The sequence below is a fragment of the Salmo trutta genome, chromosome 13 (genome assembly GCF_901001165.1).
Source record: "Salmo trutta chromosome 13, fSalTru1.1, whole genome shotgun sequence".
NCBI lineage: Eukaryota > Metazoa > Chordata > Actinopteri > Salmoniformes > Salmonidae > Salmo > Salmo trutta.
This window is the reverse complement of record NC_042969.1, coordinates 43,002,454-43,028,948: the sequence shown is the minus strand read 5'-3', so window position 1 is coordinate 43,028,948 and position 26,495 is coordinate 43,002,454. Positions and strand designations below refer to the sequence as shown.

The window sequence follows — 26,495 nt, the reverse complement described above, 5'->3', positions numbered from 1 at the left end:
CGCCAATGTAAAAGGGGGTTTATGGATATAAATATGAACTTTATCGAACAAAACATACATGTATTTTGTAAAATTGAGTCCTGGGAGTGTCATCTGATGAAGATCATCAAAGGTTAGTGATTAATTGTAGCTGTATTTCTGTTTTTTGTGACGCATCTCCTTGCTTGGAAAATGGCTGTGTGGTTTTTCTTGTTTAGGCGCTGTCCTAACATAACCTAAAGTTATCCTTTCGCCGTAAAGCCTTTTTGAAATCGGACACTGTGGTTGGATTAAGGAGGATCTTATCTTTAAAATGGTGTATAATACTTGTGTGTTTAAGAAATATGAATTATGTGATTTTTTGGTTTTGAATTTGCCGCCCTGCTATTTCACTGGGTGTTGATAGTGTGTACCGCGGGTGGGACGGTCACGTCCCACATACCCAAGAGAGGTTAACAACCAAAACCACACTTAGATTAACAACCACACCTAGAGTTAGATTAACAACCATAACTATAGATAGATTAACAACCATAACCACACTTAGATTAACAACATAACAAGAGTTAGATTAACAACCATAACTATAGATAGATTAACAACCATAACAAGAGTTAGATTAACAACCATAACTATAGATAGATTAACAACATAACAAGAGTTAGATTAACAACCATAACTATAGATAGATTAACAACCATAACAAGAGTTAGATTAACAACCAAAACCACACTAAGATTAACAACCACACCTAGAGTTAGACTAACAACTATACCTAGAGTTAGATTAACAAAAAAACAAGAGTTAGATTTACAACTATAAATAGAGTTAGATTAACAACTATACCTACAGTTAGATTATCAAAAAAAAACAAGAGTTAGATTTACAACTATACCTAGAGTTAGATTAACAAAAAAACAAGAGTTAGATTAACAAAAAAAACAAGAGTTAGATTTACAACTATACCTAGAGTTAGATTTACAACTATACCTACAGTTAGATTAACAACCATGACTAAAGTTAGATTAACAACTATAAATAGAGTTAGATTAACAAAAAAACAAGAGTTAGATGAACAACTATACCTAGAGTTAGATTAACAACCATGACTAGAGTTAGATTAACAACCATGACTAGAGTTAGATTAAACAACCATAAATGGAGTTAGATTAACAACCATAACAAGAGTTAGATTAACAACAATAACTATAATTAGATTAACTACTATACCTAGAGTTAGATTAACAACCATAACTAGAGTTAGATTAACAACAATATCTAGAGTTAGATTCACAACCATAACTAGAGTTAGATTAACAACCTTAATTAGAGTTAGATTAACAACCACAATTAGAGTTAGATTAACAACCATACATAGAGTTATACAATGTAAATCTCTGTGATTGAGTTAACAGAATTGTTCTTAGTTTTACTTTTTTAATAATTAATGTCGGAATAGGTCTGTGTGTGTCTGTCTGTAGCCATTCACCTTGTAGCTGAAGAGTAAATGGTTTGAACTCCAGACTGAGGGGGCTTCTCCAGGGATAGGACTCCATGTGGCCGTCCAACACACCCCTACACAGAGACAGTATTCAGAAGTGTTAAAATAGTGAACTATATAGAGAAAATGGTGTGATGTAGACACTTTATATCTGTGTTTGTTTACCTGTTCCGTCCTGGGTCTCTGAAGCCCTTAGCGAATGGGTTCCTGTCAATCTTCAATTTGGTGATCTGACAGCACAAACAACAAATCAGGACAGACAGAGGGTTAGGAATATGACCTACATGGTTTAGTAGGAGCTATGATTTCAGCTGCAGCTTTGTGAACTCTGCCTAGAAGGGAGGCATCCCGGAGTCGCCTCTTCACTGTTTAAATTGAGACTGGTGTTTTGCGGGTACTATTTCATGAAGCTGCTAGTTGAGGACTTGTGAGGCGTCTGTTTCTCAAACTAGACACTCAAATGTATTTGTCCTCTTGCTCAGTTGTGCACCGGGGCCTCCCACTCCTATTTATATTCTGGTTAGAGCCAGTTTGCGCTGTTCTGTGAAGGGAGTAGTACACAGTGTTGTACGAGATCTTCAGTTTCTTGGCAATTTCTCGCATGGATTAGCCTTAATTTCTCAGAACAAGAATAGACTGATGAGTTTCAGAAGAAAGTGTTTTGTTTTTGGACATTTTGAGCCTGTAATCAAACTCACAAATGCTGATGCTCCAGATACTCAACTAGTCTAAAGAAGGCCAGTTTTATTGCTTCTTTAATCAGAACAACAGTTTTCAGCTGTGCTAACATAATTGCAAAAGTGTTTTCTAATGATCAATTTTCCTTTTAAAGTGCTAGACTTGGATTAGGTAACACAACGTGTCATTGGAACACAGGAGTGATGTTGCTGATAATGAGCCTCTGTACACCTATGTAGATATTCCATTAAAAATCAGCCGTTTCCAGCTACAATAGTAATTTACAACCTTAACAATGTCTACACTGTATTTCTGATCAATTCAGTTTAATGGACAAAAAATTGCTTTTGTTAAAAAACAAGTACATTTCTAAGTGACCCCAAACTTTTGACAGGTAGTGTATATGTGAACCCCAAATCAATGTAGTTCTCATCATTTTTGCGCCTCTTCGATGGTCCAACGTCCCTGTCTGTTGTTCGGTGCTTTCCCGGGTAAGGGGGCAGTAGCTCTTCGGCTGCATCAGATTCACAACTGTCAGTGTCCATGCTAGCTGGGCTAACAACAAATGTAGAATTACTGATGCTAGCATTGGATGTGCTCGTGGAAGCAGAACAACTTGTGTCGTCAACAGGTGCAGGTGTAGTACTGCTGGTAGTAGCAGGTGTAGTGCTGCTGGTAGTAGCAGGTGTAGTACTGCTGGTAGTAGCAGGTGTAGTACTGCTGGTAGTTGCAGTACTACCAGTAGAGCTGGTATGTGTCTCTATGGACGCAAATGGAATGAGCAGCAGCTACGTTTGGCTACATATGGGCCGTTAGTGGAATTCCCGCGAGAGAGTAACGGTTAATGTGATTGGATGTTCATTATTTGACTAGGCACACAGAGTGTTGCTGCTTTGGCAGCAGCTAACGGGGATCCATAATAAATACAAATACAAATTTGACATTGTGTTGTTATTTCGCTGAACACGAGATGGTTTCATTTGATTTTTGGCAGTGAAACGAGGCTACTCAGGTGAGTAAAAAACATCACCCAAATGTATAGCCCCGTGGAAAAATCTAAATGGAGTATTTGAAAATGTGAATCACATTTTTGTTTGGCGTACCCCCGACGGCATCGTGCCTGTACCCCAGCTTGGGAAAAGCTGGTTTAGTAGGAGCTATGGTTTCCCAGGTCACAGCTTGTCATAGTGATCCCTGTAGCAGGTGTCAGGGACAGGAAAAATATGACCTACAGTACCAGTCAAAAGTTTGGACACACCTACTCATTCAAGGGTTTTTCTGTCTTTTTACTATTTTCTACATTCTGTAATAATAGTGAAGACATCAGAACTATGAAATAACACATATGGAACCATGTAGTAACCAAAAAAGGGTTAACTTGTTATGGTTAGGGGGCATTATTTTCACGGCCGGATAAAAAACGTACCCGATTTAATCTGGTTATTACTCCTGTCCAGAAAGTAGAATATGCATATAATTAGTAGATTTGGATAGAAAACACTCCAAAGTTTCTAAAACTGTTTGAATGGTGTCTGTGAGTGTAACAGAACTCAAATGGCAGGCCAAAACCTGAGAAGATTCTGTACAGGAAGTACCCTGTCTGACCATTTCTTGGCCTTCGTTGTCATCTCTATCCAAAACAAAGGATCTCTGCTGTAACGTGACACTTTCTAATGCTCCCATAGGCTCCCAGAAGGCGCCAGAACGTTGAATGATGACTGCAGTTACTGGCTGAAAAACAGTAGCGCATTTGGTAAGTGGTCGATCTGAGAACAATGAGACGGGCCTGCGCATGCACGTGAAGAGTCCATTTTAGATTTTGAGTCTTTGGACGGAAAGGACGTCTCCCGGTCGGAATATTATCGCTTTTTTACGAGAAAAATTGCATAAATTTGATTTTAAACAGCGTTTGACATGCTTCGAAGTACGGTAATGGAATATTTTGAATTTTTTTTGTCACGATACGCGTCCGCGCGTCACCCTTCGTTACCCTTCGGATGGATTATTTGGAACCAAACCAACATTTGTTGTTGAAGTAGAAGTCCTGGGAGTGCATTCTGACGAAGAACAGCAAAGGTAATCCAATTTTTCTTATAGTAAATCTGAGTTTGGTGAGTACCAAATTTGGTGGGTGTCAAATTAGCTAGCCTGTGATGGCGAGCTATCTACTCAGAATATTGCAAAATGTGCTTTCACCGAAAAGCTATTTTAAAATCGGACACCGCGATTGCATAAAGGAGTTCTGTATCTATAATTCTTAAAATAATTGTTATGTTTTTTGTGAACGTTTATTGTGAGTAATTTAATAAATTCACCGGAACTGTTCGGTGGGAATGCTAGTTCTGAACGTCACATGCTAATGTAAAAAGCTGTTTTTTTATATAAATATGTACTTGATTGAACAAAACATGCATGTATTACATAACATAATGTCCTAGGAGTGTCATCTGATGAAGATCATCAAAGGTTAGTGCTGCATTTAGCTGTGGTTTTGGTTTTTGTGACATTATATGCTAGCTTGAAAAATGGGTGTCTGATTATTTCTGGCTGGGTACTCTGCTGACATAATCTAATGTTTTGCTTTCATTGTAAAGCCTTTTTGAAATCGGACACTGTGGTTAGATAAAGGAGAGTCTTGACTTTAAAATGGTGTAAAATAGTCATATGTTTGAAAAATTGAAGTTTTTGGATTTTCGAGGAGTTTGTATTTCGCGCCACGCCTTATCATTGGATATTGGAGTAGTGTTCCGCTAGCGGAACGTCTAATTCCAAATCTATTTAATATTTGAGATTCTTCAAAGTATCCACCCTTTGCCTTGATGACAGCTTTGCACACTCTTGGCATTCTTTCAACCAGGTTCAAGAGGTTGTCACCTGGAATGCATTTCATTTAACAGGTGCATTTTGTAAAAGTACATTTGTGGAATTTCTTTCCTTCTTAATGCGTTTAAGCCAATCAGTTGTGTTGTGACAAGGCAGGGGTGGTATACAAAACATATCCCTATTTGGTCTAACAGTGAGTTACCGGTGCTCTATTATCCAAAAGTTCACTTTTTGGGAAAAAAAACATTTCTTTGACCATCACCAATTGTACATTGTACGATTTCTCGTAAATTACGAGAGATAAATGGCTGGTTCTTTTTTTCCTAACACCGTAGGTTCATCTACTTTGACGTGAAGCTTTCCAAGAGTCAACTCTATAGAGTAGAGAGAGGAAAGGGGGGAAGGTATTTATTGGGGTCATAAACCTCACCAACAGGCCAACGTCACTGTAACTACATTAGGACTATCATCACATCACAGTAACTACATTACTACTATCATCACCTCACTGTAGCTACATTACTACTATCAACACCTCACTAGAGCTACATTAACAATATAAATGCACTATTATAACTACATTACTACTATCATCACCTCATTGTAACTACATGACTACTATCATCACCTCACTGTAGCTACATTACTACTATCATCACCTCACTGTAGCTACATTACTACAATCATCACATCACTGTAACTACATTACTACTATCATCACATCACTGTGACTACATTAATATCATCACATCACTGTTGCGACATTACTACTATGATCCCCTCACTGTAGCTACATTAACAATATAAATGCACTATTATAACTACATTACTACTATAAAAAAGTCTAACCAATAGTGCGAAAAAAAGGTATGTGTGTGTGCGTGTGTGCGTGTGTGTGTGTGTGTAGGTAAGTAAAGAAATAAAACAACGGTAGTAGAGAGAACAGTGTATGACTGGGGTGGCTGGGGTCTTTGACAATTGTTAGGGCCTTCCTCTGACACCGCCTGGTGTAGAAGTCCTGGATGGCAGGCAGCTTAGCCCCAGTGTTGTACTGGGCCGTATGCACTACGCTCTGAAGTGCCTTGCGGTCAGAGGCCAAGCAATTGCCGTACCAGGCAGTGATGCAACCGGTCAGGATGCTCTCGATGTTGCAGCTGTAGAACCTTTTGAGGATCTCAGGACCCATGCCAAATCTTTTTAGTTTCCTGAGGGACCATTCTAGTTTGTTGTTGATGTGGACGCCAAGGAATTTGAAGCTCTCAACCTGCTCCACTACAGCCCCATCGATGAGAATGGGGACGTGCTCGGTGCTCCTTTTCCTGTAGTCCACAATCATCTCCTTAGTCTAGGTTACGTTGAGGGATAGGTTGTTATTCTGGCACCACCCGGCCAGGTCTCTGACCTCCTCCCTATAGGCTGTCTCGTCGTTGTCGGTGATCAGGCCTACCACGGTTGTGTCGTCTGCAAACTTAATGATGGTGTTGGAGTCATGCCTGGCCATGTAGTCGTGGGTGAACAGGGAGTAAAGGAGGGGACTGAGCACGCACCCCTGGGGAGCTCCAGTGTTGAGGATCAGCGTGGCAGATGTGTTGCTACCTACCCTCACCACCTGGGGGCGGCCCGTCAGGAAGTCCAGGATCCAGTTGCAGAGGTAGGTGTTTAGTCCCAGGTTCCTTAGCTTAGTGATGAGCTTTGAGGGTACTATGGTGTTGAACGATGAGCTGTAGTCAATGAATAGCATTCTCACATGGTGTTCCTTTTGTCCAGGTGGGAAAGGGCAGTGTGGAGTGCAATAGAGATTGCATCATCTGTGGATCTGTTTTGGGCGGTATGCAAATTGGAGTGTGTCTAGGGTTTCTGGGATAATGGTGTTGATGTTAGCCATTACCAGCCTTTCAAAGCACTTCATGGCTATGGACGTGAGTGCTACGGGTCTGTAGTCATTTAGGCAGGTTGCCTTTGTGTTCTTGGGCTCAGGGACTATGTTTGTCTGCTTGAAGCATGTTGGTATTACAGACTCAATCAGGGACATGTTGAAAATGTCAGTGAAGACACCTGCCAGTTGGTCAGCATATGCCCGGAAGCACATGTCCTGGTAATCCGTCTGGCCCTGCAGCCTTGTGTATGTTGACCTGTTTAAAGGTCTTACTCACGTCGGCTACGGAGAGCGTAATCACACAGTCGTCCGGAACAGCTGATTCTCTCATGTATGCCTCAGTGTTGCTTGCCTCGAAGCGAGCACAGAAGTGATTTAGCTCATCTGGTAGGCTCGTGTCACTGTGCAGCTCACGGCTGTGCTTCCCTTTGTAGTCTGTAATAGTTTGCAAGCCCTGCCACATCCGACGAGCGTCGGAGCCAGTGTAGTATGAGTCAATCTTAGCCCTGTATTGACGCTTTGCCTGTTTAATGGTTAGTCGCAGGGCATAGCGGGATTTCTTGTAAGCATCCGGGCTAGAGTCCCACACTTTGAAAGCGGCAGCTCTACCCTTTAGCTCAGTGCGAATGTTGCCTGTAATCCATGGATTCTGGTTGGAGTATGTACGTACAGTCACTGTGGGGACGACGTCCTCAATGCACTTATTGATAAAACCGATGACTGATGTGGTGTATTCCTCAATGTCATCGGAAGAATCCCGGAACATATTCCAGTCTGTGATAGCAAAACAGTCCTGTAGTTTAGCATCTGCTTCATCTGACCATTTTTTTATAGACCGAGTCACTGGTGCTTCCTGCTTTAATTTTTGCTTGTAAGCAGGAATCAGGAGGATAGCGTTGTGGTCGGATTTACCAAATGGAGGGCGAGGGAGAGCTTGTACGCGTCTCTGTGTGTGGAGTACAGGTGATCTAGAATTTTTATTCCCTCTGGTTGCATAACATGTTGATAGAGATTTGGTAGAACTGATTTAAGTTTCCCTGCATTAAAGTCTCCGGCCACTAGGAGCACCGCCTCTGGGTGAGTGGTTTCCTGTTTGCTTATTTCCTTATTAAGCTGACTGAGTGCAGTCATCTGTTTGTGGTGGTAAATAAACAGCCACGAAAAGTATAGCTGAGAACTCTCTAGGCAAGTAGTGTGGCCTGCAATTTATCACAATATACTCTACTTCAGGCGATCAACATCTAGAGACTTCCTTAGATTTTGTGCACCAGCTGTTGTTTACAAATATGCACAGACCGCCCCCCTCGTCTTACCGGAGTGTGCTGTTCTATCCTGCCGGTGCAAGTAAGTCAGTTCTTTACGTAAAGACTTAAAACTCAAAATTCTGTAGGGGCTGTTTCAAAGGGTTAAAAAGGTCACATCTTTCCAAAACTTCATATGTGTGATTTGACAAACCTAATGAACTGCAAATCAGTCAATTCTCCCAACAGATGTCCAAGAAAAACTCACACACACACAAACACAGCTAGGATGGAGTGACACAGTGCGGGGCTTATTAAAGACACACAAAGCCTGCAATGGCATTACTATAATCTCTAGGCCGTGCTGAGTTCAACGAGATGCCCTGCTTGACCATAGCTCACTCGGTCTGACCTCAGCGACCGTGCAAAAAAAGCAGGCCCAAATTAAGCCTGGCATAATTTCAGGTGCTTTTGGGTGATAGTGGCAGAACCGTTGGGGTTAGAAGCACAATTCAACCTCAGGAACATTCCTAAGGTCCTCCCGATCTGTGCAAGCCTAACCTTGACCATGTGGATTTAACCCTTAACAGTGAAAACAGGGTGTTTACATCAAGCAGTTTGCAATGACTTCTCTCCCCATAGGAATACATTGCCTGCTCCCCTAAATTCAACCTGAAGCCTATGTGGGTTATGAATGCCTTATGAACCTGTCTTTGATGACAATTCATCAGGACACTATGAGGTCTATCTGTGTTAATTCTAAGCTTCCTGGAGCAACCGGAAGTGGTTAAATTCACCCTAAAGGTGTTTGGATATAGCCAACCTACAGTTTGTGAAAAACACCGCATTCGACCCTGTGGTAATCAGTTGTTTCTTAATTAAAAATGACAGAGTCCCACTTCTCTCTCATCATACATGACAAATAGAACTTCTAGGTTGATTCAGGGCTTAACATAGTGATATATATCATTTGGGCAGTATAAATGCCATTTGGACATGGGTCACTGACTTTGGGTTCGGAAGCCGACTTCCTGTGATCATATATATGGCAAATGGACATAACATCCTGATTTGGACATTTCTTATTGCATTTGGCAATGGTTCACTGACTTTTGACTTTGACTTTTGACTTCCTATGATAGCATATTGCAAATGGACAACTCAATAAAATATGACAACGGTATGTTCATACAATTCTTATACATGTATAATTGACCAAAAAAATTAAAAGAATTTCAAAAAATGGTCCAGAAAACACTTTTTTAGAGGGTGATACATTTTAGAATTTTCTTTCAAAATTTAAAAATTTGACACTTGGGTCTTGACTTGATGTCCATTTGCAACATTAAAATTAACGGTGGAGTGCGCTCGCCATCTTTGGGATTTTTGCTGTATGACACTTGGCATTTGCCATATGACATTTGCCATAAGCTTTGAGCGATCTGCCGCCCAATTAAGTGGTATTAGCCATCGTGTATATGTTTCGTACACTGCCAATATGATCCTATTCATTTTTGTCCATTTCAGGGGGGTTTTCCCTTACATCTACGACCAACCTACTGAATCGCAGCTCAGACTAAATATTTCTTGCATTTTCCTTTTCCAAATGGGCGGTTATTTAGAATGCATAAGAATACATATTTACGATAGCATAACTTCACAAGGTCCGATCAGAGACCCTTATCCTTTTGTTCCTTAGTCTTCCCGTGCTTTCATTCAAACCCAGCCTCCTTTCTTTGTTTAACCAGCCGTCATATTGGTTCCGTCCACCAGGGACATTTTCTTTTATGACATAATTAGTAATCAATATATGATCCATCCTGTGTATATGTAATTCTGTGTGATTATTTAGGTATTTAGTAAATAAATAATTAAACCAAATTTTGTATTGCTGATTCAACTTGTTAGCCAGGGTTCGTGAAAAAATTCTACGTTGTTCAGATGAGATTGAATAAGGTGACGATTAATAATTGACTAATATTGAGGTAAAATATTACCAGGTCTTTAAGAGTTTATTCGGAAGATAACAGCTCTATAAACATTATTTTGTGGTGCCCAGACTTTGTAGTTAATTACATTTACATGATTAGTTTAATCAGGTAATATTAATTACAGAGAAATTATTTTATGAAATAGCATGTCATATCACTTAATCCGGCATAGCAAAGACACAACAGCACAATGATGTGATGATAGTAGTAATGTAGTTACAGTAATAAGATGATAGTAGTAATGTAGTTACAGTAATGTGATGATAGCAGTAATGTAGTTACAGTAATGTGATGATAGTAGTAATGTAGCTACAGTGATGTAATGATAGTAGTAATGTAGTTACAGCGATGTGATGATAGTAGTAATGTAGTTACAGTAATGTGATGATAGCAGTAATGTACAGTGATGTGATGATAGTAGTAATGTAGCTACAGTAATGTGATGATAGTACTAATGTAGTTACAGCGATGTGATGATAGAAGTAATGTAGTTACAATAATGTGATGATAGCAGTAATGTACAGTGATATGATGATAGTAGTAATGTGGTTACAGTGGTATGATGATAGTAGTAATGTAGCTACAGTGATGTGATGATAGTAGTAATGTCACTACAGTGAGGTGATGATAGTAGTAATGTAGTTACAGTGATGTGATGATAGTAGTAATGTAGTTACAGTGATATATTGATAGTAATAATGTTACTACAGTGAGGTAATGATAGTAGTAATGTAGTTACAGTGGTATGATGATAGTAGTAATGTAGTTATAGTGATGTGATGATGATAGTAATGTAGTCACAGTGATGTGATGATAGTAGTAATGTCACTACAGTGATGTGATGATAGTAGTAATTAGTTAAAGTAATGTGATGATAGTAGTAATGTCACTAAAGTAATGTGATGATAGTAGTAATTTAGTTACAGTAATGTGTTGAAAGTAGTAATGTAGTTACAGAAATGTGATGATAGTAGTAATGTCACTACAGTGATGTGATGATAGTAGTAATTATGTTACAGTGATGTGATGATAGTAGTAATGTGGTTACAGTAATGTGATGATTGTAGTAATGTAGACACAGTGGTGTGATGAAAGTAGTAATGTCACTATGGTGATGTAATGATAGTAGTAATGTAGACACAGTGATGTGATGAAAGTAGTAATGTCACTACAGCGATGTGATAATAGTAGTAATGTAGTTACAGTAATGTGATGATAGTAGTAATGAATTTACAGTGATGTAATGTTTGTAGTAATGTAGTTACAGTGATGTGATGATAGTAGTAAAGTAGTTACATTGATGTGATGATAGTAGTAATGGAGTTACAGCAATGATAGTATTAATGTAATTACAGCGATGTGATAAAAGTTGTAATGTAGTTACAGTAATGTGATGATAGTAGTCATTTAGTTACTGTGATGTAATGAGTGTAGTAATGTAGTTACAGTGATGTGATGATAGTAGTAATGTATTTACAGTGATGTGATGATAGCAGTAATGTAGTTACAGTGATAATAGTAGTAATGTAGTTACAGCGATGTGATGATAGTAGTAATGTCACTACAGTGATGTGATAATAGTAGTAATGCAATTACAGTAATGTGATGATAGTAGTAATGTAGCTACAGTGATGTGAAGATAGTAGCAATGTAGTTACAGTGATGATAGTAGTAATGTAATTACAGTGATGATAGTAGTAATCTAGTTACAGTGATGTGATGATAGCAGTAATGTAGTTACAGTGATGATAGTAGTAATGTAGTTACAGTGATGTGATGATAGTAGTAATGTAGATACAATGATGTGATGATAGCAGTAATGTAGTTACAGCGATGTGATGATAGTAGTAATGTCACTACAGTGATGTGATAATAGTAGTAATGCAATTACAGTAATGTGATGATAGTAGTAATGTAGCTACAGTGATGTGAAGGTAGTAGCAATGTAGTTACAGTGATGATAGTAGTAATGTAATTACAGTGATGATAGTAGTAATCTAGTTACAGTGATGTGATTATAGCAGTAATGTAGTTACAGTGATGTGATTATAGCAGTAATGTAGTTACAGTGAGGATAGTAGTATTGTAGTTACAGTGATGTGATGATAGTAGTAATGTAGTTACAATGATGTGATGATAGTAGTAATGTAGTTACAGCAATGATAGTAATAATGTATTTACAGTGATGATAGTAGTAACCTAGCTACAGTGATGATAGTAGTAGTCTAGTTACAGTGATGTGATTATAGTAGTAATGTAGTTACAGTGATGTGATGATAGTAGTAATGTAGTTACAGTGCTGATAGTAGTAAAGTAGTTACAGTGATGTGATGATAGTAGTAATGTAGGTACAGCGATGTGATAATAGTAGTAATGTAGCTACAATGATGTGATGATAGTAGTCATGTAAATATAGTGATGTGATGATAGTAGTAATGTCACTACAGTGATGTGATGATAGTAGTAATGTAGTTACAGTGATGTGATGATAGTAGTAATGTAGTTACAGTAATGTGATGATAGCAGTAATGTAGTTACAGTAATGTGATGATAGTAGTAATGTAGCTACAGTGATGTGATGATAGTAGTAATGTAGTTACAGTAATAAGATGATAGTAGTAATGTAGTTACAGTAATGTGATGATAGCAGTAATGTAGTTACAGTAATGTGATGATAGTAGTAATGTAGCTACAGTGATGTAATGATAGTAGTAATGTAGTTACAGCGATGTGATGATAGTAGTAATGTAGTTACAGTAATGTGATGATAGCAGTAATGTACAGTGATGTGATGATAGTAGTAATTTAGCTACAGTAATGTGATGATAGTACTAATGTAGTTACAGCGATGTGATGATAGAAGTAATGTAGTTACAATAATGTGATGATAGCAGTAATGTACAGTGATATGATGATAGTAGTAATTTGGTTACAGTGGTATGATGATAGTAGTAATGTAGCTACAGTGATGTGATGATAGTGGTAATGTCACTACAGAGAGGTGATGATAGTAGTAGGGTAGTTACAGTGATCTGATGAAAGTAGTTATTTAGTTACAGTGATGTGATGATAGTACTTTCTGTAGTTACAGGAATGTGATGATAGCAGTAATGTACAGTGATATGATGATAGAAGTAATGTGGTTACAGTGGTATGATGATAGTAGTAATGTAGCTACTGTGATGTGATGATAGTAGTAATGTCACTACAGTGAGGTGATGATAGTAGTAATGTAGTTACAGTGATGTGATGATAGTAGTAATGTAGTTACAGTGATGTTATGATAGTAGTAATGTCACTACAGTGATGTGATGATAGGTGTAATGTAGTTACAGTGAGGTGATGATAGTAGTAATGTAGTTACAGTGGTATGATGATAGTAGTAATGTAGTTATAGTGATGTGATGATAGTATTAATGTAGTCACAGTGATGTGATGATAGTAGTAATGTCACTACAGTGATGTGATGATAGTAGTAATGTAGTTACAGTGATGTGATGAAAGTAGTAATGTACTTACAGTGATGATAGTAGTAATGTAGTTAAAGTGATGTGATGATAGTACTAATGTAGTTACAGTGATGTGATGATAGTAGTAATGTAGTTACAGGAATGTGATGATAGTAGTAATGTCACTAAAGTAATGTGATGATAGTAGTAATTTAGTTACAGTGATGTGATGATAGTAGTAATGTAGTTACAGTAATGTGTTGAAAGTAGTAATGTAGTTACAGAAATGTGATGATAGTTGTAATGTCACTACAGTGATGTGATAATAGTAGTAATTATGTTACAGTGATGTGATGATAGTAGTAATGTAGTTACAGTAATGTGATGATTGTAGTAATGTAGACACAGTGGTGTGATGAAAGTAGTAATGTCACTACAGTGATGTAATGATAGTAGTAATGTAGACACAGTGATGTGATGAAAGTAGTAATGTCACTACAGTGATGTGATAATAGTAGTAATGTAGTTACAGTAATGTGATGATAGTAGTAATGAAGTTACAGTGATGTAATGTTTGTAGTAATGTAGTTACAGTGATGTGATGATAGTAGTAAAGTAGTTACAATGATGTGATGATAGTAGTAATGTTGTTACAGCAATGATAGTATTAATGTAATTACAGTGATGTGATAAAAGTAGTGATGATAGTAATGTAGTTACTGTGATGTAATGAGTGTAGTAATGTAGTTACAGTGATGTGATGATAGCAGTAATGTAGTTACAGTGATGATAGTAGTAATGTAGTTACAGTGATGTGATGATAGTAGTAATGTAGACACAATGATGTGATGATAGCAGTAATGTAGTTACAGCGATGTGATGATAGTAGTAATGTCACTACAGTGATGTGATAATAGTAGTAATGCAATTACAGTAATGTGATGATAGTAGTAATGTAGCTACAGTGATGTGAAGATAGTAGTAATGTAGTTACAGTGATGATAGTAGTAATCTAGTTACAGTGATGTGATTATAGCAGTAATGTAGTTACAGTGAGGATAGTAGTATTGTAGTTACAGTGATGTGATGATAGTAGTAATGTAGTTACAATGATGTGATGATAGTAGTAATGTAGTTACAGCAATGATAGTAGTAATGTAGTTACAGTGATGATAGTAGTAACCTAGCTACAGTGATGATAGTAGTAGTCTAGTTACAGTGATGTGATTATAGTAGTAATGTAGTTACAGTGATGATAGTAGTAATGTAGTTACAGTGATGATAGTAGTAATGTAGTTACAGTGATGTGATGATAGTAGTAATCTAGTTACAGTGATGACTGTAGTAATGCAGTTACAGTTATGATAGTAGTAATGTAGTTACAGTGGCGTGATGGTAGTAGTAATGTAGTTACAGTGATGTGATGATAGTAGTAATGTAGTTACAGTGATGATAGTAGTTACAGTGATGATAGTAGTAATGTAGTTACAGTGATGTGATTATAGTAGTAATCTAGTTACAGTGATGATAGTAGTAATGTAGTTACAGTGATGATAGTTGTAATCTAGTTACAGTGTTGATAGTAATAATGTAGTTACAGTAATGTGATGATAGTAGTAATGTAGTTACAGTGATGTGATAATAGTAGTAATGTAGTTACAGTGATGATAGTAGTAATGTAGTTACAGTGATGATAGTAGTAATGTAGTTACAGTAATGTGATGATAGTAGTAATCTAGTTACAGTGATGATAGTAGTAATGTATTTACAGTGATGTGATGATAGTAGTAATGTAGTTACAGTGATGATAGTAGTAATGTGGTTACAGTGATGATAGTAGTAATGTAGTTACAGTAATGTGATGTTAGTAGTAATGTAGTTACAGTGATGATATGTTATTAGTTGTGTACAGTGTTCGGAGGCATGACCTGTTAAAACAACAATAACCTCAGTCAGTTTATAGCGCTGATCTGAGGGCTGCTGGGAGCTGGAGACTGTAGGCCACACCCTCTGGGACTACAAATCCTTACAGCCAGCTGGGCAGCCAGCCATGTCAAACAGGGCACACACACACACACACACATACACACACACACACATACACACACACACACACACACACACACACACACACACACACACACACACACACACACACACACACACACACACACACACACACACACACACACACACGAACAGGGAGTGGTAACAGGGTTTTATATGGTGTTTGACAGCCAGCCATTCTTAGCCAGCCTGGTCACTCTCTGGTCTCTACAATAATATGTCCTGAGCTTGGTTTAGTAGGAGCTATGGTTTCCACAGTCACAGCCTGGTCACAGACCTGAGCTTGGTTTTGTAGGAGCTATGGTTTCCACAGTCACAGCCTGTCACAGACCTGAGCTTGGTTTAGTAGGAGCTATGATTTCCACAGTCACAACCTGGTCACAGACCTGAGCTTGGTTTAGTAGGAGCTATGGTTTCCACAGTCACAGCCTGTCACAGTCACAGACCACGAAGATGTGTGTGTTTCTGACCTGAACAGATGATGTGTGTATTTCTGTCCTGAACAGATGGTGTGTGTGTGTCTGTCCTGAGCTTGTAAACCATGATGGTGTGTGTATGTTTCTGTCCTGAACAGATGGTGTGTGTATGTTTCTGTCCTGAACAGATGGTGTGTGTGTGTCTGTCCTGAACAGATGGTGTGTGTGTTTCTGTCCTGAACAGATGGTGTGTGTGTGTCTGTCCTGAACAGATGGTGTGTGTGTTTCTGTCCTGAACAGATGGTGTGTGTGTCTGTCCTGAACAGATGGTGTGTGTTTCTGTCCTGAACAGATGGTGTGTGTGTGTGTCTGTCCTGAACAGATGGTGTGTGTGTTTCTGTCCTGAACAGATGGTGTGTGTGCGTGTGCCTTTCTATATTATTATGCATTCAGCAGAAGTGAAGTGGACCCTGATGAAGAGAGCTGCTGCCAATCCACGAGAGTCTTCTGTTACTGCAGGGACCACAGGCAACACCACGGTCACATGGACACACACATGAAGCCAGTCCTCCTGATCTATTCTACTGAATGTCTAGTTTAGACCACAGTGAAGCCAGTCCTCCTGATCCATTATACTGAGTTTCTAGTTTAGACCACAGTGAAGCCAGTCCAACTGATCTATTCTACTGAATGTGTAGTTCTGACTGGCTGAGAGAAAGTACCTGTTGGTTCTGATAGGCTGTCACAGTGGTGAACTCTGTCTCTGGGAAGGAGAAGCTGGCCATACCCTCAGTGGGCAGCGAGGGGATCTTTGATAGGTCCAGCCGGGGGTCGTGGCGGATCACATGGACGCGAGGCTTGTACTTATGCATTGACTGTAGAATGATCTGAACCAAGAGAGTCATTTAGAGAACGAAGTCAATGTGATGTCCATCAGCACAACATAGATGTTACATGCATTTTGGCTATGTATGTTGTGTTTTGGAGGTTTCTGAACTTCATGCAAGATTATATAACAACCAACTGCCATTAAAGATATGCAAACCTTACAACAGGTGTACCAATAACAACCACCAAATCCCAGACAAACATACCGGACACCATCACCAAGCTGTAGCCATTTTAACTTTCATCATGACTCTAGCCTTTTTTCTAACAAAACATTTCTCATCTCAGATAGTTCGAAGCCCCTTTCAGTAAATTGTTTATTCTTGACCCATAAAATACAGTGATAGAATAGAATTAAGCAATAAGGAGGTGTGGTATATGGCCGATGTACCACGGCTAAGGGCTGTTCTTATGCACAACGCAATGCAGAGTACAGCCTGCATACAGCCCTTAGCTGTGGTATATTGTCCATATACCACCAACCCCAGAGGAGCCTTACTGTAATTATGAACTGGTTACTGTCATTATTAGACTTGTTTACTGTTTGATGATGGTAACCAGTTTATAATAGAATGACTTGTTTACTGTTTTAATAATGTTGGTAACCAGTTTATAATAGAATGACTTGTTTACTGTTTTAATAATGTTGGGAACCAGTTTGTAATAGAATGACTTGTTTACTTTTTTAATGATGTTGGTAACCAGTTTATAATATAATGACTTGTTTACTGTTTTAATAATGTTGGTAACCAGTTTATAATAGAATGACTTGTTTACTGTTCTAATGATGTTGGTAACCAGTTTGTAATAGAATGACTTGTTTGATATACCATGGCTTCCAGCCAATCATCATCCAGTACCTACACTACCCGGATTATAAAAGTAGTTTTAAGCCTGGTAGTTTGGATCCTGGATGCTGATTGGCTAAAACAGCATTCCAGCCATGTTTAATTAAGTCCTATAGATTAGCAGTCAAATAGTAATAGAACACAGTAGATTAAATGATTGTAGATCAGAAAGAGAGATGTGACGTACGTGTCCCTTGTCCTCCATCTCATTGTTGGTCAGTTTGACCCGATCGAAGCTGATCACCTGACGCATCCACGTCTCGCCCACGCACGGGGAGTCCGGGTGCATATACAAGCGCGGCGCGATGCAAGAGTGGTCCGTGTTTCCTGCCACCATCCACTGAGAGCTGTGGTACACATACCTAAATATAACAGAACATCACAACAGAACATCAGAATATCACATACCTGAATACAACAGAACAACAGAACATCACATACCTAAATACAACAGAATATCAGAACATCACATACCTAAATACAACAGAACATCACAACAGAACATCAGAACATCACATACCTGAATACAACAGAACAACAGAACATCACATACCTAAATACAACAGAATATCAGAACATCACATACCTAAATACAACAGAACATCACAACAGAACATCAGAATATCACATACCTAAATATAACAGAACATCACAACAGAACATCACATACCTAAATATAACAGAACATCACAACAGAACATCACATACCTGAATACAACAGAACATCAGAAAAGAACATCAGAACATCACATACCTAAATACAACAGAACATCAGAACATCACATACCTAAATATAACAGAACATCACAACAGAACATCAGAACATCACATACCTAAATACAACAGATCATCACAACAGAACATCAGAACCTCACATACCTAAATATAACAGAACATCACAACAGAACATCACATACCTAAAAATAACAGAACATCAAAAAAGAACATCACATACCTGAATACAACAGAACATCAGAACAGAACATCAGAACAGAATATCAGAATATTACATACCTAAATACAACAGAACATCACATACCTAAATACAACAGAACATCACATACCTAAATACAACAGAACATCAAAACATCACATACCTAAATATAACAGAACATCACAACAGAACATCAGAACATCACATACCGAAATATAACAGAACATCACAACAGAACATCAAAACATCACATACCTAAATATAACAGAACATCACAACAGAACATCAGAACATCACATACCTAAATACAACAGAACATCAGAACATCACATACCTAAATACAACAGAACATCAGAACATCAAACACCTAAATACAACAGAATATCAGAACATCACATACCTAAATACAACAGAACATCACAACAGAACATCACATACCTAAATACAAAAGAACATCACAACAGAACATCACATACCCTAAATACAACAGAACATCACAACAGAACATCAGAACATCACATACCTAAATACAACAGAACATCAGAACAGAACATCAGAACAGAATATCAGAAAATCAGAACAGAATATCAGAATATCACATACCTAAATACAACAGAACATCAGAACAGAATATCAGAATATCACATACCTAAATACAACAGATTATCAGAACAGAACATCAGAATATCACATACCTAATTACAACAGAATATCAGAACAGAACATCAGAACAGAATATCAGAATATCTCATACCTAAATACAACAGAACATCACATACCTAAATACAACAGAACATCAGAACAGAACATCAGAATATCACATATCTAAATACAACAGAATATCAGAACAGAACATCAGAATATCACATACCTAAATACAACAGAATATCAGAACAGAACATCAGAACATCACATACCTAAATACAACAGAACAGAACAGAATATCAGAATATCAGAATATCACATACCTAAATACAACAGAACATCACATACCTAAATACAACAGAACATCAGAACAGAATATCAGAATATCACATACCTAAATACAACAGAATATCAGAACAGAACATCAGAATATCACATACCTAAATACAACAGAACATCAGAACAGAATATCAGAATATCACATACCTAATTACAACAGAATATCAGAACAGAACATCAGAACAGAATATCAGAATATCACATACCTAAATACAACAGAACATCACATACCTAAATACAACAGAACATCAAAACAGAACATCAGAATATCACATACCTAAATACAACAGAATATCAGAACAGAACATCAGAATATCACATACCTAAATACAACAGAACATCAGAACAGAATATCAGAATATCACATACCTAATTACAACAGAATATCAGAACAGAACATCAGAACAGAATATCAGAATATCACATACCTAAATACAACAGAATATCAGAACAGAACATCAGAACATCACATACCTAAATACAACAGAACAGAACAGAATATCAGAATATCACATACCTAAATTCAACAGAATATCAGAACAGAACATTAGAACAGAATATTAGAACATCACATACCTAAATACAACAGAACAGAACAGAATATCAGAATATCACATACGTAAATACAACAGAATATCAGAACAGAAAATCAGAATATCACATACCTAAATACAACAGAATATCAGAACAGAATATCTGAATATCACATACCTAAATACAACAGAATATCAGAACAGAATATCAGAATATCAGAACAGAATATCAGAACAGAATAGAATATCAGAATATCAGAACAGAACAGAACATCAGAACATCACATACCGAAATACAACAGAATATCAGGACAGAATATTAGAATATCAGAACAGAATATCAGAACATCAGAACAGAATACCAGAACAGAATATCAGAACAGAATATCAGAACATCAGAACAGAACAGAATATCAGAACATTACATCAGAACAGAATATCAAAACAGAACATCAGAACAGAACATCAGAACATCAGAACAGAATATCAGAACAGAACATTAGAACAGAATATCAGAACACAATATCAAAACAGAATATCAGAATAGAATATCAGAACAGAATATCAGAACATCAGAACAGAATATCATAACAGAATAACAAAACAAAATATCAGAACAGAACAGAACATCAGAACAGAATATCAGAACAGAACATCAGAACAGAATATCAAAACAAAATATCAGAACATCAGAACAGAATATCAGAACAGAACAGAATATCAGAACAACATCAGAACAGAATATCAGAACAGAACATTAGAACAGAATATCAGAACAAAATATCAGAACATCAGAACAGAATATCAGAACAGAATAACAAAACAGAACATCAGAACAGAACATCAGAACAGAACATCAGAACAGAATATCAGAACAGAATATCAGAACACAATATCAGAATAGAATATCCTTTGACTTTATTGTCCACCCAGAGTTGACAAGTTGGCTTCACTAACAACAGGTGAAAAGACTAATAATGAGTTGTGACCACATAGTTCTCCCCTTACAAAGCTATGCCATAAGAGTTTGCCATGAAGTAACTGACTTTCCAAGTCAAACATTTTTGTGACTATATTTAGGCTATAGAGGCCTAACTGTATTTGATATACCCCTCCACCCTCCAGTGGTGCGTATTCATGGATGCTAAGGAAAGCCAGGCTTCGCACAAAAATTACCAAGAAAAAAGGAAAAAAAACATACATTATTTTATATCTTTCGTCTCTTTGTGTTTCATAATTTTCCTTTAATTCGCAAGAGGCTGAATGTATCTCACTAGAAAAAGCATCCGAGTGAGTGAAACAGCGCCCCTCTGTCTCTGTATGCGTAGCACATCTGTCTAATGCTGTCTGGTCAAAACGTGTATGACATTGTTGCAAGGGAAGCCAGCAATCATTTGGTCTTCCTTGATTAAAAAAATATACAATAATAGGCAATCAGCTTTGAGCTAAGCTGAGTGAACTCAACTGTGAATGGTCCTTGCACACCAAAAAAAGTGTTAAGGGAAGCAAGTTTGGAATTTCACATCACATCAAAAGCCAAACCTCATTGACAGAAAAAAAACTTGAATTGTTGCATCTCGTTGTGTTTTTGTCCTCTGGTGGCTAGCTAGCTAAAATTGTCCCTTTCCTAAATTAGCCATGGATGGAGATAGGGATTTGTACTTGTGGTTTTACTTAATTCTCCTTCCTGGCCAATGATTAAAAAGGAGATTCTGATCCAACCATAAATTCATACATTGTGCCCCTGGCCTGAGAGGCTGGACGTTCAATATGTAGCTAGACATAGAAGGCTAATGTTAACTAATTGGCTAATCGTTGCCCATGAAAGGAAGTTAGGCTAGCAAGCATTTTAGTCAGGTAGGTAAGGACACCAAAAACTAAAAGGGTGTACTGTATGACAGAGTCATAGACCGTTTCGTCAACATGAAAGAGAGGAGGATGGAATTGGCGTTTCTCTACAAATAGGGTGAGTCAACATGTTTTTTCTACTTAAACACACACACAGCAAGCAGCACCATGGACAGGCACATAGTATTGAGCTTACATTGATTTCTAAATAGTTTTTGGAATCGTTTAGTTGGCGCTGTATTACACTATGCAGAGGTGATTAGCTGGTGGTGATGTGGTGCTGCAATAGTGGAGGCAGCTTCTGGTTTCTTTTCGACTTGTGGAAACTCTCCTGGGTTCTAAATCAATAGTTGTTTAGTAGTTCAAAAATGTTAGAAATATTAACTTGCTTTACCGCTGTAGGTCATGTGACTGTTTCCTGCCATATGCTTTGTGGACTCCACTGGACAGATGCCGCTCTGGTTTTGTAATAAAACGAAGGTGTGGTGGAATTTATTCTGCCACTGTGTCTTCTAAACATGGTATTGGAACTGAATGTTTAAATATTTCCTGGATATAGTATACTTACTTACTTACTTTATTGTTTATTTCATATTTCTAATTCTTAATTATCTTTATTTAATTTTAATTTTAATTTTTTTTAATACATTTTTATTCTTTATTACAATGATGGGTTTTGAGTTTGCAAGAATGGCATTTCACTGTACTTGTGCACGTGACATTAGAACTTGAAACGCATTGCCTCAGCCTTAGGTCTATCACCGTGGCAAGGCATATGAACAAACAGGTTATAGAGCAAACAACGCATTTATCAAAACACATTGGTTGTAATATGGCTTTTTTCCCCCTAGCTTGGCTCCCACGGTGATTTTACCCAAGCACCACTACTGTCACCCTATGCTCGTTAAATGCGTGTATATTGGGTAAAATGCTTCATTTACAGTACAAAAATATAGTAGAATTTGCAGCTTCATTTGAGAGAAATGTGGAAACAATGGAAAGACCTATTGATGCAATAATGCGCTGGTTTTAAAGTACGTTTCTAAAATAGGAGACCATTTCCTTTCGTTCAATTTACAATTGTAGGTTACATATACGTTTAGGGTCTACCTGTATCGTTTGGAGTCGACGGGCAAAACGTCCATAGCGATGTAGTACTGCTGGCACGGGTCCAAGTTACGCACCTTTACGCGCAAGGACGGGAACATCCTCCTGTAGCAAACACACACAGAGTTTAAAGTAGGATAAATGAGCAAAAATTGTTATCATATAATAGCGTATTTAATTCAATCCATAATGTTATTCAATATCAACTAGTGCGTCAGTTAAATTTGTTGGAAATGTAACACCAGTGAAAGAGAGGCTACGGATCTCAGTCAAGGTGAATATGGGTTAGGGTTAGCCTAACCTAACCTAACCCTAACCCCTAAACCCTAACCCTCAGTCAAGGTGAATCTCTGAGGCAACGAGGGCATTCTGACGAGATGTATTACTCATCTTATAAAAAGGACTATCAAATGTTTAAAACGAACTTTGCAGCAACAGACATAATATAATTTATAACAAGTCATGAAATGTTTAGCCTATATAGAATAACATGTGAATTTATGAAACTGTTATGAAAATGTTAAAGAATATGCAAAGAAATTAAAATTACAAAATTACCACAAAATGTAATTACAAAATAACAGAGCTCCAATTCCTGAGGAATAAAGCATGTACATTGTTAATTATATGATAAGAGTCAAAGAATATAAAGTTATAGAAATACTATAAAAAAATACAACCCTAAAACACTATGAAAAAATACAACCCTAAAATACTTAAAATTTATAAAAAGTATCCCCATTTAGTTTTTACGTGGTAGTACTGACCCTGCAAAATAAATACTCGACAAGCCCTTTCGCCTTTTTCCCCCTCCTACACATACTGCTGTTGTTGTTTTAACTGTGTAAAAACGTTTTTTCTATTGGTGAAATTAAATAAACATTCAATAGTTTCAAGGCTGCAGTACATTGTACATTTAATTTGTAGATACAGCCAATGTAAAGATTTCATACACAGCAATCAAATAATAGGCTATAGGCCTGTATAATAGACTATAGGCCTGTATAATAGACTATAGGCCTGTATAATAGACTATAGGCCTGTATAATAGGCTATAGGCCTGTAAAATAGGCTATAGGCCTGTATAATAGGCTATAGGCCTGTATAATAGACTATAGGCCTGTATAATAGACTATAGGCCTGTATAATAAGCTATAGGCCTGTATAATAGACTATAGGCCTGTATAATAGGCTATAGGCCTGTATAATAAACTATAGGCCTGTATAATAGACTATAGGCCTGTATAATAGACTATAGGCCTGTATACTAGGCTATAGGCCTGTATAATAGACTATAGGCCTGTATAATAGGCTATAGGCCTGTATAATAGGCTATAGGCCTGTATAATAGACTATAGGCCTGTATAATAGACTATAGACCTGTATAATAGACTATTGGCCTGTAAAATAGACTATAGGCCTGTATAATAGACTATAGGCCTGTATAATAGGCTATAGGCCTGTATAGAAAATGTTCTTGTTTTTGCAAGTGCAACATCAGTGACTTGTTGCAATATGGCCCTCTTTCCTGACCAATGTGTATTATCCTCATACTGTAAATCAGATTAATTAACAGTTTGATTAGTGTGTAGTCCATATTTTAGTGTATTGGCTACTGTGTGTTAGTGTGTAAAGGTCTGAGTTTTACCTAGTTTAGCTAGCGTGTGTAAAGGTCTGTAATTTGACAGTTTGGTAGGCGTGTGAAGGGGTCAGTTTTACCTGCCCGCTTTGGTAATAATCATCTCTGTCCCGATCTCATGAAACCTCGTCCACAGATCCGACCCCTGGAGCTCCACCCGGACATCTCTCTCCTCTCTACCCGGGTTAGAGTCACTATCTCCCGGCCTTCTCCTTTCTTCTCTCCCCGGCTCAGATTCGCAGTCTCCAAGCCTTCTTGGCGTGTTACCAGCCTTCCTCCTCTGGTCGTTTGGGTAATCTTTTTGAGTGAAGGAACAGTTTAAGACATTCTATATTGTTGATAAATTAGAACTGTTGCATCCTGAACATGCGGAATGCTGCTGGCTTGATTCCATTTAAGTGTAAAGCTTTCAGCTGTTTCCTTTAATTAAAACACATCAATTTGACAAACCATTGAAGTGAAAAACGCTAGGAATGTGTCATCAATAGTCCTAGAAACTCAACACAAAGCCACAAAAGAAGTTGTTGTTTTCTATTTTACTACTTGGACAGTGCTTCTCAGAAGAAGCAAAGACACTAATGTTTTTCTTTTTACATTATTATCTAGATTTGTTTCTGTCTTAAAAAAATATGACTTTTTATTCAAGTTAGTCGCAGAATAGTGCGTGTGTAAAGCAGAGAGATGCGCGCGGGTTAAAGTTGACCGACCGTGTTCGTCTGTCTCCTGCCGATTGGAGCTTGTCTCCGTCTCTGTGTCTCCTGGTGAGCTCGAGTCCTTCCCGTTCTCCTCCTTCATCCTCTTTATCGTTTTACCGACCAGCGCTTCCACCGAGAAAGCGTGGGCTCGTGAGCTCAGACCCTGCATCCTGACGCGAGGCGGTTAGTCTCCTTTCTCTGGGGTCCTGAAGGCTGCACTCTTGTCGCGCGCTGTTCCGTTTTTCCGCTTCCCCCAGGGCCTCTGCGAGCCCCCGGTCTGTCTGCCTTCTGTTCATGTGGCTATGCGACGCAGCTAATTGACCCGGTGAGTTCCCATGGCTCCGTGGCGCGCGCACTATGCATCTAAATCCTTGTTAACGGCCCCGCGGTTTCCGCTTGCCTCTCTCCTCCCTTTCCTCCTTTTCATGCTCCTCTGTTCCTCTCCTCGCTTTCCTTCTCTATCTCTCTCTGTCTCTCTCTCTCTCTCTCTCTCTCTCTCTCTCTCTCTCTCTCTCTCTCTCTCTCTCTCTCTCTCTCTCTCTCTCTCTCTCTCTCCCTCTCCCTCTGTCTCAAATCAATTCAAAGGGATTTATTGGCATGGGAAACATGTGTTTACATTGCCAAAGCAAATGGAATAGACCATAAACAAAACGGGAAATAAACAGTAAATAAACACTAAACATTACACTCAAATCGACAGACGGCAATTATCAGTTCTCATTATGTATTTCTTTGGTAATTACATTTTTCTAATTGCGTCATCATTCTATTTTATCAATGCATCTGATACTCTTCAGTGCATTCTCCTTTTGTCTGGGTTTTTGGACAGCTTTTAGACTCACCTCTTGACTGAAACAAACAGTTAGACAGCCATATTAGGTGCACTGTTAAAACACCATTGAGTAAGATATTGCTCATCCCCGTCAAAACCGCAGCTTTTTTTTGTACATTTCAGATTTTAATGAAACAACCTGGAGTTATGAAAATAATTATTTTAA

At 37.9% G+C, this 26,495-nt stretch overlaps 1 protein-coding gene across 1 annotated transcript in view; it reads right to left on the bottom strand.

Moving 5' to 3' along the window:
* Positions 1 to 25,924, bottom strand: part of tbx22 (T-box transcription factor 22) — a 27,893-nt gene extending 1,969 nt beyond the window's left edge. Inside the window, exons 1-7 of the mRNA XM_029772119.1 lie at positions 25,510 to 25,924; positions 24,883 to 25,099; positions 23,167 to 23,268; positions 17,945 to 18,119; positions 16,744 to 16,908; positions 1,646 to 1,710; positions 1,469 to 1,554 (exon numbers count right to left, since the gene is read on the bottom strand). Coding sequence (XP_029627979.1) covers positions 1,469 to 1,554; positions 1,646 to 1,710; positions 16,744 to 16,908; positions 17,945 to 18,119; positions 23,167 to 23,268; positions 24,883 to 25,099; positions 25,510 to 25,666 — 967 coding nt within the window. The 5' untranslated portion in view covers positions 25,667 to 25,924. The remainder of the gene's footprint in view (positions 1 to 1,468; positions 1,555 to 1,645; positions 1,711 to 16,743; positions 16,909 to 17,944; positions 18,120 to 23,166; positions 23,269 to 24,882; positions 25,100 to 25,509) is intronic.
* Between the last annotated feature and the right edge of the window lie 571 nt (positions 25,925 to 26,495).